Source organism: Lutzomyia longipalpis, chromosome 3, assembly GCF_024334085.1.
Source record: "Lutzomyia longipalpis isolate SR_M1_2022 chromosome 3, ASM2433408v1".
Classification (NCBI taxonomy): domain Eukaryota; kingdom Metazoa; phylum Arthropoda; class Insecta; order Diptera; family Psychodidae; genus Lutzomyia; species Lutzomyia longipalpis.
The window spans coordinates 18,340,354-18,352,565 of record NC_074709.1 but is presented as its reverse complement, the minus strand read 5'-3'; the positions used below and the strand labels follow the sequence as shown (position 1 = coordinate 18,352,565).

General features: G+C 42.1%; 5 protein-coding genes across 7 annotated transcripts in view; all 5 read left to right on the top strand.

The window, feature by feature from the left end:
* Positions 1-12,212, top strand: part of LOC129792365 (transient receptor potential cation channel subfamily A member 1) — a 1,125,827-nt gene that overhangs the window by 634,681 nt on the left and 478,934 nt on the right. The window lies entirely within an intron of this gene.
* The window catches only part of LOC129792430 (PIH1 domain-containing protein 2), a 927,269-nt gene that overhangs the window by 436,123 nt on the left and 478,934 nt on the right, over positions 1-12,212 (top strand). The gene's annotated exons all lie outside the window — the stretch shown is intronic.
* On the top strand, positions 267-1,867 carry LOC129792425 (carboxypeptidase B-like). Its single transcript, XM_055831487.1, has 5 exons — positions 267-393; positions 457-666; positions 731-1,154; positions 1,213-1,326; positions 1,388-1,867. Exons 1-5 carry the CDS (start codon positions 323-325, stop codon positions 1,841-1,843), a joined length of 1,275 nt encoding a protein of 424 aa, XP_055687462.1. The 5' UTR covers positions 267-322; the 3' UTR covers positions 1,844-1,867.
* Positions 2,507-4,351, top strand: LOC129792436 (cytochrome c oxidase assembly protein COX18, mitochondrial). Of its 2 annotated transcripts, none has more exons than XM_055831500.1 (4): positions 2,507-2,608; positions 2,909-3,473; positions 3,543-3,929; positions 4,011-4,351. In XM_055831500.1, exons 2-4 carry the CDS (start codon positions 3,030-3,032, stop codon positions 4,203-4,205), a joined length of 1,026 nt encoding a protein of 341 aa, XP_055687475.1. In that variant the 5' UTR covers positions 2,507-2,608; positions 2,909-3,029; the 3' UTR covers positions 4,206-4,351. The 2 variants fall into 2 exon arrangements, with proteins under 2 accessions (XP_055687475.1, XP_055687474.1); XM_055831499.1 differs by having other exon boundaries at positions 2,516-2,608; positions 2,895-3,473; positions 4,011-4,338.
* LOC129792360 (uncharacterized) lies at positions 5,089-12,133 on the top strand. 2 transcript variants are annotated; one of them, XM_055831324.1, is made up of 5 exons: positions 5,089-5,277; positions 5,627-8,385; positions 8,451-9,844; positions 9,916-10,092; positions 11,846-12,133. In XM_055831324.1, the coding sequence occupies exons 1-5, from the start codon at positions 5,218-5,220 to the stop codon at positions 11,986-11,988; spliced, it is 4,533 nt and encodes a 1,510-aa protein (XP_055687299.1). In that variant the 5' UTR covers positions 5,089-5,217; the 3' UTR covers positions 11,989-12,133. The 2 variants fall into 2 exon arrangements, with proteins under 2 accessions (XP_055687299.1, XP_055687298.1); XM_055831323.1 differs by having other exon boundaries at positions 9,907-10,092.

The window sequence follows — 12,212 nt, the reverse complement described above, 5'->3', positions numbered from 1 at the left end:
AAGGGTGGGATTACTCAACAATTTGGAAGCTTTTCTGGAAGACATAGTGGCAAAATATATCAAGAGAGTGAAAGGTAATCTTTATTATCAGATATCAAATGAATACCTCAATGATGGAGCACCGGCGTAATTCTTCTAAGAGATCGCTTTGTTTGATTTTCAATTGGTTGGAATGCATCTGAATGGCCAATCACTCATTGGGCAGCATAGAACCACACCTGATAAGGTACTTGTCGCTATCTGTAGTAGCATACCGTATAAATAGCTGGATTTCACCGAGACGAAACTCAGTGAGGTGTTTAGTGTTGCTCCAGTTTCAATCATGCGTTGTTCAGTTTTATTCCTTGCGGCGGCTTTTGCATTGGCCACCGCTGCTCATAAATCTTACGATGGGTGAGTTAAGAAAATTCGTTCGATACGTTTTTGCCGGAGTTATCATACCTACTTTTCATCTAGCTACCAAGTTTTGACCGTCAAGGTGAATGATGCTCAGAAACTGGATACGCTGTTCGAATGGCAGGAGAAGGGAATTGACTTCTGGGATAATTTGAACTCACTTGGTCGTCCAATGCGTGTAATGGTTCCTCCAGCTCTTACCGAAGACTTCCCTGCATTCCTGCGAGACAATGAGATGTCCTATGAACTTACCATTCCAAATGTTGAAACGTAAGACAAACAGACGCCTCTTTGCTGCTAACAACAGTTTTTACGGACTCGTGATTTTTTTCAGTGTTTTCCAAGAGGAAAGGATGGTTCAGATGCAGAGACGTGCTCGTGCTATGTTGGCACGCTCCATTTCACCCAGAGCCACAGCAGATTTCTCCTACTACTGGCAGCCAGCTGAAATTAACGAATACCTCCGCCAATTGGGAACTGAATATCCCAACTTGATCACAGTTGAAGTAGCCGGCAACAGCTATGAAGGTCGCGAGATTCTTGTAGTCAGAATTTCCAATACAGGCTTCGATGGCACCAAGCCTAAGATCTTCATTGATGCCGGTATTCATGCTCGTGAATGGATTGCCCCGATGTCTGCTTTGAATCTTATCCATGAGCTTGTTGAGCACTCTGCTGAAAACACTGACCTGTTTGCCTGTGACTGGATCATTATTCCAAGCGTAAATCCTGATGGATATCAGTACACGCACGATAGCGTAAGTGAAACTTTCCTAACCAACCTAGAGCCTTTGCTAAAATTTATTTATCATATAGGATCGTATGTGGAGGAAGACTCGTTCCGTCAATCAGGGCAGTTCATGCAGAGGAGTCGATGGCAACAGGAACTACGGCTACCGTTGGGGATATGGAACAGGAATCAGTACAAACGTAAGTCAACCGTCTTTACCTAAAAAAAAAGTTTTGAAAACTAACCTCCTAATGTCCACAGCCATGCTCTGATATCTTCCTCGGTCGTCAACCTTTCTCTGAGCTTGAAGTTCAGGCTGTTGTGAATGAACTCGCAAGGGATGCTGCAGGCATCAGACTGTACCTTAGCTTCCACTCCTATGGAGATTGGTTGCTCTACCCATGGGGATATGACCGTGTTCTCCATGACAACAACGAAGAACTCGATCTTGTTGCTACAATTGTGGCAAATGCAATCTTCCAAGCACATGGACGTCAGTACACAGCTGGAAACTCCGCCATTCTCCTGTACCCAGCTGCTGGAGCTAGTGATGACTTTGCAGCTGCTGAACATGACATCCAACTTTCTTACACAGTTGAACTTACTGGTGGTGGTCCACGTGGTTTTGATCTGCCTGCTGATCAGATTGTTCAGATTACCGGAGAAATCCTTACGGGGATTCGTGCCTATGCTACATACGTTGCTGCTAACTTTTAAGTAAAATAAACGTCTTTTTCATTATGTTTTTATTTACTTATTGTTTTCGTCAAAGACCTTTTGTCATTGTTTCTATAAAGTTTGGAATAGTTAGTTTGAAGAAGCTTGAGCGCAGGCACTTGTAACAGCTTCGTCAAACTTTCTTTAACTAAATCAGCTCACGTGAAAACTGTGAGCTCACATACTCCAAGAGTTATTGACGGAAAAATTTCATTCATACCTGCATGTGGGCTCTTGGGAATACCATTTTATTGTTTATTTGTTTAGTTGTGAAGCTAAGTCAAATACTTATCGCTCCATGACGACGACTCATACTGCGCAAATGATATTTAGAGGTGATGCTGAAGTCTAAAAAAAACAATTATTTCTCTGCGTTGCTTTATACTGACTGAGCGTCCTTTTAACAGACGCCATTTTAGTCACTTTTGGGTTTTTCTAAGTTTCAACTAACAAATTTTTACTGCCAGGTTTTACTGGATTAATAATATATTTTGATTGCATTTTCTGTTTTATTTGTTTTACAACCTTTACAACAGATAAAGACATCAAAAAGCCCTAAAAATTAGCAGAAAAACGTTATGAAATAAAAAAAAAACTTTTTTGGCGGTAAAAATATTTTACAAGTGAAACATGTTTCATTAAAATGTTTCACCCGCCAGCTGTTTCACTTCTCCATAACCTCAAAGTGTCTCAAGGGAATTTTCCTCCGTTCACAGAGATTGTGAAAATTGATAAATATCAGTGAATTTTGTAGCAGGAAGTGCGGTAAAATGCTTGGAAAAATCCTTGGGATCCTTTTGTGCCTCATGGTGCAGAATGTGGTGTCCGTGAGTGCCGAAGGAATGCATTTCGGCGATGCCCTGGCATTGGTTGTTGGGATTGTTCTGGGAACAATTGGGATTCTTGCGTGTCTTGGCCAGTATGCCAGGAAATTATCAGCTGATCAATATTGATATCAATCCAATAACAACCTTGTTATCCTTTAGCATCTCAAAATTCCATTTTTATACCTAAGAAAATACCCAAAAAGTTTTTTTTTGTTTATTGAAAGTTTCTTTGAAAAAGTTCCCGGATTTTACTCCCTGGGGGCTTATGGATTTCCGGGGAAAGAAAACGTGTGCACGTGTGATCCAAAGCATTTAGATAAACTAAACTATATATTTTAGTGTGAACAAAGTGAGAAGAAATGTATTGTGTGGGGAATATTGCAAAGTTTTCCGGGAGATCCGGAAGGCATTTAGTTCCTTTGCTGAATAACTTCCAGCTGGACAGGAAGTATGGGGCACCCGTTCAAATTCAAGCCAGGCATTTGTCATACACAGAGTCAATCTCAAATTTGTGGATGTCTCTGTCAAAGAGCGTGCCAGTGGGTTACTTTCAAGAGGCTCTCATTAAGATTCACGACACAACGGGGCTACCCTGGTGGGGCACCATAATCCTGTCGACTTGTCTCTTGAGAACCGTCGTGACGGTTCCATTGACAATCTATCAGAACAAAATTATGGCCAGGATCGAGTTGATCTCCATGGAGATGCCAGAAATTGCTAAAGAACTGAAGCGTGAGACTGCAATTGCCATGAAGCAGCTCAACTGGACGGAGAAGGAGGCAAAGATCATGTATGCCCACTCGGTGAGACTCAATGAACTTTCTTTCCAGAAGAGAAATAAAGAAAAATTCAATAATTTGGTTTTCATTCAGCTGAAGAAGCAATGGACAAAGCTAATTGTTAGAGAAAACTGCCATCCGGCCAAGACAATGATCGTCCTCTGGGGTCAAATTCCTCTCTGGATCTTCCAGTCAATGGCTATTCGTAATCTCGTCTACATGCTCCCGAATCCTTCTTCAATTCAAGCCCAAATTGTTTTTGCTCAACTGTCTCTTGGGGGATTTCTGTGGATCCCCAATCTCACCATCCCAGACGCCTCTTTGATCCTTCCTGTTACTCTTGGGCTCCTTAACTTGGCCATTGTGGAGGTGCAGTCGCTTTCACGCGTTAAGCAAGGAGGGCGTCTTCACAATTTCGCCACGAATTTCTTTCGCATCTTCAGCATCATCATGATCCCAATTGCCAGCGTTGTCCCATCTGTGAGTCATATCTCATACATTCCTCGTCCCATTGAAAAGCGGGAAAACTAATAATTTTCATTGATTAATCTCAATTTCCAGTGCTTAAGCCTCTACTGGGTCTCATCGAGCGCCTTTGGGCTCATTCAAAATCTCACGATGATGTCACCCAAATTCAGACGCATCGTGGGGATTCCCAACACCCCAAGTCAACTGGAACATCCGTACAAACATCTAGCGGATGGCGTTGCTCAGCGCTGCCAGAAAATTTCCTCCTGGTTGCCGAAGAGAAGCTGAATCTCTTCATTACGCATCGCAATTTGTTTGTCTACATTAGGAAAAAAAAAAGTAATTTGTAAAAAGTTTGTAAAAGTTGATCGAAAGGTTGGAAAGAAATTCCAAGAAGAATTAAAAACAAATAGAAAATTTAGGATTTGTTTTTATTCTTTGAATTGTGTTTGAAATGATCTTGAAGAACTGATGAGAGATTGAGGACTTCATTCATCGATATTTCGAATCATTACGTCATTCGAAGGGGTAATCGAGGTGAGAATATTCGTCATCTTACCAGAAGATCAAAATAGACTTATTTTCCACTGCTTAGCTGAGAAAAATCAACAAATATTTGATCAAAACGCAAATAATGACGTCATTTTGACTCCTGTTGAATCTGTGAAACATTAACGCTAATGTTTCTTCTGTAAGTTTTGATGAGATTACATATTTTTTAAAAATACTTTTCACGATTCTAAATAAGAAAACAAAATCGAAAAGATCAATTTTAAGGACTCTCAAGGTTCAATGACTTGATCATTGAATCATGATTTATGAGATCGAACAAAAGATCAACAAAAAGATCAATTTAGAGACATTTTTTAGCAAATCTTTACAAACTTCTCAATGCGCAGTAAGCAAATTCATTGTCGTTTAAAGAGAAACAATTCGTGGAAGCTTCTTTGCACTTTTTGCCGCCATTTGAACTCTTGATCTCCACTGATAATATTAATCTTTGTTTACACAGAGCGACTATCATTTGTCCATGTAGGGTGCTTCTGTAGCCTCCAACATTACTTAATTTTGCTCCATTTCTGATGCTGAAAATGGAGAAAAAACACTCAAGCGGGCATTTGGGGATCATCCTGCACCGAAGTAACCAATTTCGTGGAGATCGCTTCAAATGAGCGGAGAAGTTTTCAGTCGCGATCAGTTCACATTCGATCGCAAAGCAATACAAAAGGATCTACAAGTTTTTTATTGAGTGAAGTGAAAAGTTTTATTTTTGTGAGGAATTTTACTTTTGTGTACAAGGATGAAGTGTCCATGGACACTGTTGGTGATCCTCGTGGAGATCGTAGCTATATCCCAAGCGGTGCGTTTGAAAAATAAATATTTTTCCTTTATTCCAAAAATTCAAAAAATGATAAAATGTTGAGAAAGAAAATTAAGTGAGATCTGCGCATTTGAGAATCACTGGAAGATCACAGCCAAGGAGGCCATTGGATGTTGATCGTGTTATCAGTTGAACGTTTTTTTAGCGATCGCGCAAGATCGGAGACTTTGCAAATAAAAATATTTTGTGCAATTTTGTAATCGAGACGAATGAGAGGAAATAAAATTAAGTAGCAATTAATTCTTGACCTATATGCGTACGCACTTCGGATTGATCTTCACGTTTTTTACAGGCGTTGTATGATCGTTGAATTTATTTTTAACTGCAGATCTACGATCCAGCTGATGGAGGTGTTAAAAATCGCCCAATTGTGCGTGAACCGCTCAACAGGAGACCACCCTTTGAGCGTCTTCAGGAAGCCCCGACTACTGTGCCAGCAGTAACGATCCACGATCAGTACAGTCAGGTGTCGATGCAACGATCAGGAAGAAATTTTGGTCGTAGCGATAGTTCACATGTGATGAGAATAGCTAGGCCTGGATCGCAACAGGTGCCTGTTTCTCAACCTGCTCAATCAGAGGACGATCGAAGGGAGCCTCTAGCCCAATTCCAACTGCAGCGTCCCATGCAGGCTGCTCCATCTACGCTACAGTCGCGTTTCCAGGGCGACGACAAGGAGAATGAAGTTGGAGTGAGTTATGGAACAGAATGCCCAGCTTATGCAACTGGACAGTTTCCCTATGTGATGGATTGTCGGCAGTTCCTAAATTGCTGGAAGGGTCGTGGGTACATTCAGAGCTGTCCACCGGGGACACTCTTCAATCCTGAAACAAGTGCATGCGATAATCCATCCAAAGTAACTTGCGTTACCTTTGACACAGCACCACATCAGCAGGAATTCCCATCCCGGCAGAGACCCTCAAGTAGGCTTCAGTTTCCACCACGGGAAGATCCTTCGTCAATCCAGGGAAGATTCGGTGACAACCCTCAAGGTGAGCCTAAATGCGCTCCAGGATCGTCAGGATTGACTGAGCATCCCTACGATTGCACAAAGTTCCTCAATTGCGCCAATGGTGTTACCTACATTCAAGATTGTGGACCAGGAACTGTCTTCAATCCCATCTTTAGCATCTGCGACTGGCCACACAAAGTCGACTGTGGCTCAAAATCATCCCCGGATAATCAATCTGGAAATAGGCAGCCAGATTACGGAGAAGGAAAGATTGATATGAGAACTGATCCTGATGATGATCTCTCAGGAGCTGGAAGTTATTCTCGAGGAACCTACAGTAGACCACAGTATGCCAGTCAGTCTAGGAGAGGCACAACGGAGAATCCACAGTCTGTTTTAGTTCCGTCGATGGAACTGGAGCCACCGAAAGGGAATCCTTATGATCGGACTAAAGGATCGAGGACTTTTGGTGGAAATAATCCTCAAACTCAGGAGAATCAACCAGGATACGGACGTGGACAAGATCCTGGTTACGGACGTGGACAAGATCCTGGCTATGGACGTGGACAAGATCCTGGTTACGGACGGGGTCAAAATCCTGAGTATGGACGTGGTCAAAGTCCTGAGTATGGACGTGGTCAAAATCCTGAATACGGACGTGGTCAAAATCCTGAATACGGACGTGGTCAAAACCCTACGTATGGACGTGGTCAAAACCCTACGTATGGACGTGGTCAAAACCCAACATACGGCCGTGGTCAAGATGATGATGAAGGACAACAGCAGGAGCCTATATTTGGACAAGGTCAGAACCCTGGCAATCAACCAGGATTCAGACCTTCACCTCAAGGCAGTTCCAGTGGAACATTACCGGTTTACAATCGGCAAGGAGGTGTCAGTAGTTCCTACAATCCTCAAGCTGTTGAGATTCCTTCGCTGGATCTTCAACCTCCGATGGAATCTGAGAAACCAGGACAGCAAAGTTCACGACAGTACCCCATCTACGTACGTCCAGGAACTCAAAATCCTCAATCTGGGACTCCTTCAGATACTCTTCAACCTCCACCATATCCAACTCAAGATGGCCGTCAAGATGGCCGACAAGATGGACGCCAATACCCTCAATCCAGCCATAGTAGAGGAGGTGATAATGATCAAGATTCCAGCAGAACCTTCGTGATCGGCCTTATTCCTCCACCAACTCAGAATCAGGGTCGTGAAAATACAAAATGGTCAGATTCAGAGCAGAGGGTAGTCAATCAGTGGCAGCTTCCATGGCAAGATACGTCAACGGAAAAAGCAGAAGAGGCCACAACTTTCTTCCCCAGCTACAATCGGAAGTTCTACAATCAGCAAAATGCAGCTCCGACATCTCAAGCCCAGCAAACTCAAATTCCCGTCAGTGAGGCTCTTCAGGCTCTCTTGAGGCCCTACATGCGAGGATCCCATAGCTCTCAAGTTGATTTAACGAATCTCACGGGAATGCTCACAACAACCTTACCACCTATGGTTGGGGAGCAGGAGGGATTGAATCAGGGAGGAGCGTGGGTGCCACATCCCCAAGGGCCAACAGAGTCAGGAGAACTTCCGGATGGGACAGTTATGCCTCCAGGGCACAGTCTTGAGTGGCACAGGGCGCATCCAAATGTTCCCCTTCCTGGTCAGCACAATCACGACCGTTTACCGGACGGAAGTTACGTGCCACCTGGTCATAGCCTCGAATGGCATCGTGCACATCCGGACGTTCCCCTTCCTGGGCAGCAACACAGTCATGGTGGTCATCATGGGCGCTTCCATGGGCATCATCATAGTCACCACCATGGCCATCATCACGGACATCACCACAGCCATCATCGGCCGAACCATAGACATCGCGGCAGGGAACCTGAGAGCACAACTCCCATCACAGAGACACTCTCAACGCCAAATCCCTCATTTGACGTGAGATTTGATCGACAACCTTCCACTCCGGGATTTGTTCCTCTGCCACCATCGATGACCAGCCAGGTGGGAGCAGCTCTCTGTGTGGGACAGTTCAATTGCTCCAACGACTTCTGTGTGCCGCAGGATGCAATTTGCGATGGGAAGAATGACTGTGGGAACTGGAAGGATGAGTCTGATTGTGATCACATTGGGTTAGTAAAGAAAACGATGCTTGTAAATCTCAAGAGAATTTGTTATTAAATTAACTTAATTCCAGCTTCGAAATGAGACTCTCCAGCGATCAGGGAGCAGCCCACGAGGGACGTTTGGAGGTGAAAGTTTTCGGGCAATGGGGCTACGTTTGTGATGACAAATTCGACATGCGGGATGCAGATGTAATCTGCCGGGAACTGGGATTCCCCCTGGGAGCTGCAGAAGTTCGTGGGAATTCCTACTATCCGCCGCATCAGAGTATGCTTCGTGGGGATGACAGTGCAATCTTCCTGGTGGACGAACTAGACTGTCGTGGTAGTGAGAAGTCGCTCCGGGAATGTGATTTCAGCGGTTGGGGCGTCCACGATTGCAATGCTGAGGAAGTCGTGGGAGTTGTGTGCAAAGTTCCCGTGATGACGTGCCCCCTGGACTACTGGCTGTGTGACACATCGCAGGAATGCATCCCAATGAGCTTCCTGTGTGACAACGTGCCGGACTGTACGGATCATTCGGATGAGGATCAGAAGCACTGTGCTGCAGCTGTGGAGGTGCGTCTTGTGGGTGGGCAGAGCAATCAAGAGGGACGTGTGGAGATTAAGTATCGTGAGATTTGGGGCACAATTTGCGATGATGATTTCAATGCCGAAGAAGCGGCTGTTGTTTGTCGATCTCTTGGCTTCCACGGGCCAGCACAGGTGCTGAAGAATACCTTTGGTCCGGGCAGTGGGATTATCTGGCTGGATCAGGTGGATTGTGTGGGCAATGAGACTTCCATTGAAGACTGCTCCCACTGGCATTGGGGAGAGCATAATTGCGCCCACACGGAAGACGTGGGGATCCGATGTTCACACGGACAACCAACGCAGTACAGCGGAAGGCATCTCAATACCCAACAGTTCTCTTCCCAGCTTGACTCGAGGATTTCTGTGACCATCCCTGAGGGGAGTATCAAAGTTCAATTCCCTCCAGCTGAATGTGGTCAGGTTAAGGTAACGCCCAGGGAGAATGAATGGGGCAGGAATGTTGGGTACAAAGTGATCAACGGCACACATGCTCAGCCGGGATTCCATCCCTGGCAGGCAGCCATCCGTGTTCGTGGTCAGGGGAAATCTTCCCATTGGTGTGGAGCAGTTCTCATCTCTGAGCAGCATCTCCTAACAGCTGCCCACTGTCTTGTGGGCTTCCCCAAGGGTGCCTACTTCATTCGCCTCGGTGATCATCACGCAGAAGTGGTGGAACCCACAGAGGTGGAGGCATTCATTGAGAATCTCTATATCCACGAGGACTTCCGCAGTGGGCATCACATGAACAACGACATTGCCATCATTGTACTGAAGAAGCCCGTTCCCTACACAGACTACATTCAGCCCATTTGTCTGCCCACACGGAACACCTACTACTTCCCAGGGATGACGTGCACCATCTCCGGCTGGGGATCAATCCAGTCCGGCAAGTCAAGTGAGTAATGCCTCCGTGTGAATAAGTACGCATAAGTTGGCTAATTTATGTAATTGCCCAAGATGTTTCAGCTGCTTCCCTGGAGCTCAGAGCAGGCACAGTGCCGATTCTCTCAGACGACACCTGCCGGGAGCCCCATGTCTACGGGAATGTCATCACGGGTGGGATGTTCTGTGCTGGGAGTCTCGATGAAGGAGTTGATTCATGTATGGGTGATTCTGGTGGTGGACTTGTGTGCCAAAGTGAAGGTGAGTTTTTTTTCTTTATTTCTACATTTTTGAAAATCTTCAAATACCTCAAAAGGAGTCTATTCATTTTTGTTTCATAGAGAAGAAAAAGTTAGACAATTTTTTGGTGATCAAAAATGTTGAAAAAAAGCTCAAGAAAGCTTAGTTTTCGTTTTGTTTTCCTTTTTGGGATATGTATTTATATCTTGTTTACAATGGTGTAGCCAAGGGAGGTTTTTCGGGGTCTAAACACACTTAAAACTCATACAGATTAAAGTATTTTCTTTAGATGTCAAAAGAAATTATTTCTGGGTTAAAATTTATATTAAATGAAGATTCAAAAAAACTTTCAAACATTACAACAACAAAAAATGCCAAACGTTAGAAATGACAAAAATGAGAAAAGATGCAACAGGCACTGGAATTAACTTCAAACGTTAGAAAAAAACTTCAAGCGTTAGAAAAAAAACGTTAAATATTAGAGTAAACGTCAATTATTAGAAAAGAAATGTGAAACGTCAAAGAAGCAACACTGAACGTTAGAAAACAATCAATAAACATTAAAATAAAATATGAAATGACAAAAAAAATTTAAATGTAAAACGTTAGAATATAAACGTCAATTGTTGCAATTAAAGTCAAACCTAAAAAAAGGAAACGGGAAGCATTAACCCTTTCGCGTGCAACGTGAAACATAAAAACATTGAAACATGCGCTCTTTCATCGCAATTTTTATTCTGTGAATTTTTTGAGGACTTTTCTCAGTCAGAACGTCTTCTTTGGCCCCTTTTGCGTGAATTTGAAGCATTGATAACTTGAAAAAAACAATTAAATTCATAAATAATTGAAAAAATAAAATGTTTCATGTTTGGGTTAGCGTATGACCCTAAAAACGCAAAAGGGTAAAAAAAAAACATCAATGTTAAAAAAGAATTTGCCAGAACTGCAGAAATTGTCAACATTTGCTATAATTAAAAAAAAAACTAAAAAATTGTATTTTATAAAAAAAAATTAATTGAATTTAAAAAAAAAATAATGATTAAAAATGAATAGGCTCCTTTAGATTAAATTTTATTTATCAAGAAGTTTAGAATTGTAAATCCACGTAAGGTGATAAAAATATATTATCACTTCCTCGTTAGCTTTAAAGCTTCTTTAAGCTTCATCCACGTTAATCTGACAATGAGAGAAAAATTCAAAAATTCCTTTTCTGAAGACAATCCGAAAAGGAAGGAGTCTATTCACTTTTATTCGTAATGATTTTTAATTAATTTTAATTTTTGTATAAGGTTTTTTTTTTGTTTTTTTTTTGTTTCATTTAATTACAACGCTATTTTACTCTCTGGAGAAGAAATATAAAAAAAATTCCGTAAGAAAAGCTGAGTAACTAAATTAATAAAATAGGGGCGTGGTTTGTGTATTTTTTAATGATTTTTTCTAAAGAATATCTTCCTTGATTTCTTAGCTTAAAAATAATTTTAGCCTTGTGAGCGTATTAGATATTTAATTTGGGTTTAAATTAAAAGTTCAATTTTTAAAAATCTTTTAGAAAATATTTTTAATCAAAAATCATCGGCGTTGTGTGATTTTTTTAAAATATCTCTTTTGAGGTTTTTTTTTAAGAAATAAATTTTTTGAAGACCTGAAAAGGCAAGAAATTTCAAAGAAAATAATTCATATTAGATTTTAAAAATATTTCTTTGCTCCATTTTCACATAAAATTTCAACTTCTCAGTTTCGTGAGATGATTTGCTAAAATTGTAATCCTTTCTAGGAATCCACAAGTTGTACGGAATCATCTCGTGGGGTCAGCACTGTGGCTATGCCAATAAACCCGGTGTGTACGTGAAGGTGGCGGAGTATATCGATTGGATTTGGGACAAACTCAACGGTACTGCTACTCCGGTTGCTCTCTGAGAGAATCCCCCCATTTCGGTGGATTCCTTTCTTCGTATTAAGTTTTTATTTTTTTTAATGCCACTTTAGACGCTCCTTAGAACTATATGGACTAGCATTTAAAAACAGGGAAGCTTTGTGAATTAAATTAAATTGAAAAAAAAAAGAATTCTTTAAATTTTATTTAGTTTATGAGAAATGCCGGAAAAGCGTTTGTGGAGAGCGCGCGCGAGAGAGAGCAACAC

Coding starts and splice junctions, on each gene's coding strand:
- LOC129792425 (XM_055831487.1), top strand. CDS start 323: ATGCGTTGTTCAGTTTTATTCCTTGCGGCGGCTTTTGCATTGGCCACC. Junction 667..730: donor ACCATTCCAAATGTTGAAAC/GTAAGACAAACA, acceptor GATTTTTTTCAG/TGTTTTCCAAGAGGAAAGGA. Junction 1,155..1,212: donor ATCAGTACACGCACGATAGC/GTAAGTGAAACT, acceptor TTTATCATATAG/GATCGTATGTGGAGGAAGAC.
- LOC129792436 (XM_055831500.1), top strand. CDS start 3,030: ATGTATTGTGTGGGGAATATTGCAAAGTTTTCCGGGAGATCCGGAAGG. Junction 3,474..3,542: donor AGATCATGTATGCCCACTCG/GTGAGACTCAAT, acceptor GTTTTCATTCAG/CTGAAGAAGCAATGGACAAA. Junction 3,930..4,010: donor TTGCCAGCGTTGTCCCATCT/GTGAGTCATATC, acceptor CTCAATTTCCAG/TGCTTAAGCCTCTACTGGGT.
- LOC129792360 (XM_055831323.1), top strand. CDS start 5,218: ATGAAGTGTCCATGGACACTGTTGGTGATCCTCGTGGAGATCGTAGCT. Junction 5,278..5,626: donor TCGTAGCTATATCCCAAGCG/GTGCGTTTGAAA, acceptor TTTTAACTGCAG/ATCTACGATCCAGCTGATGG. Junction 10,093..11,845: donor ACTTGTGTGCCAAAGTGAAG/GTGAGTTTTTTT, acceptor AATCCTTTCTAG/GAATCCACAAGTTGTACGGA.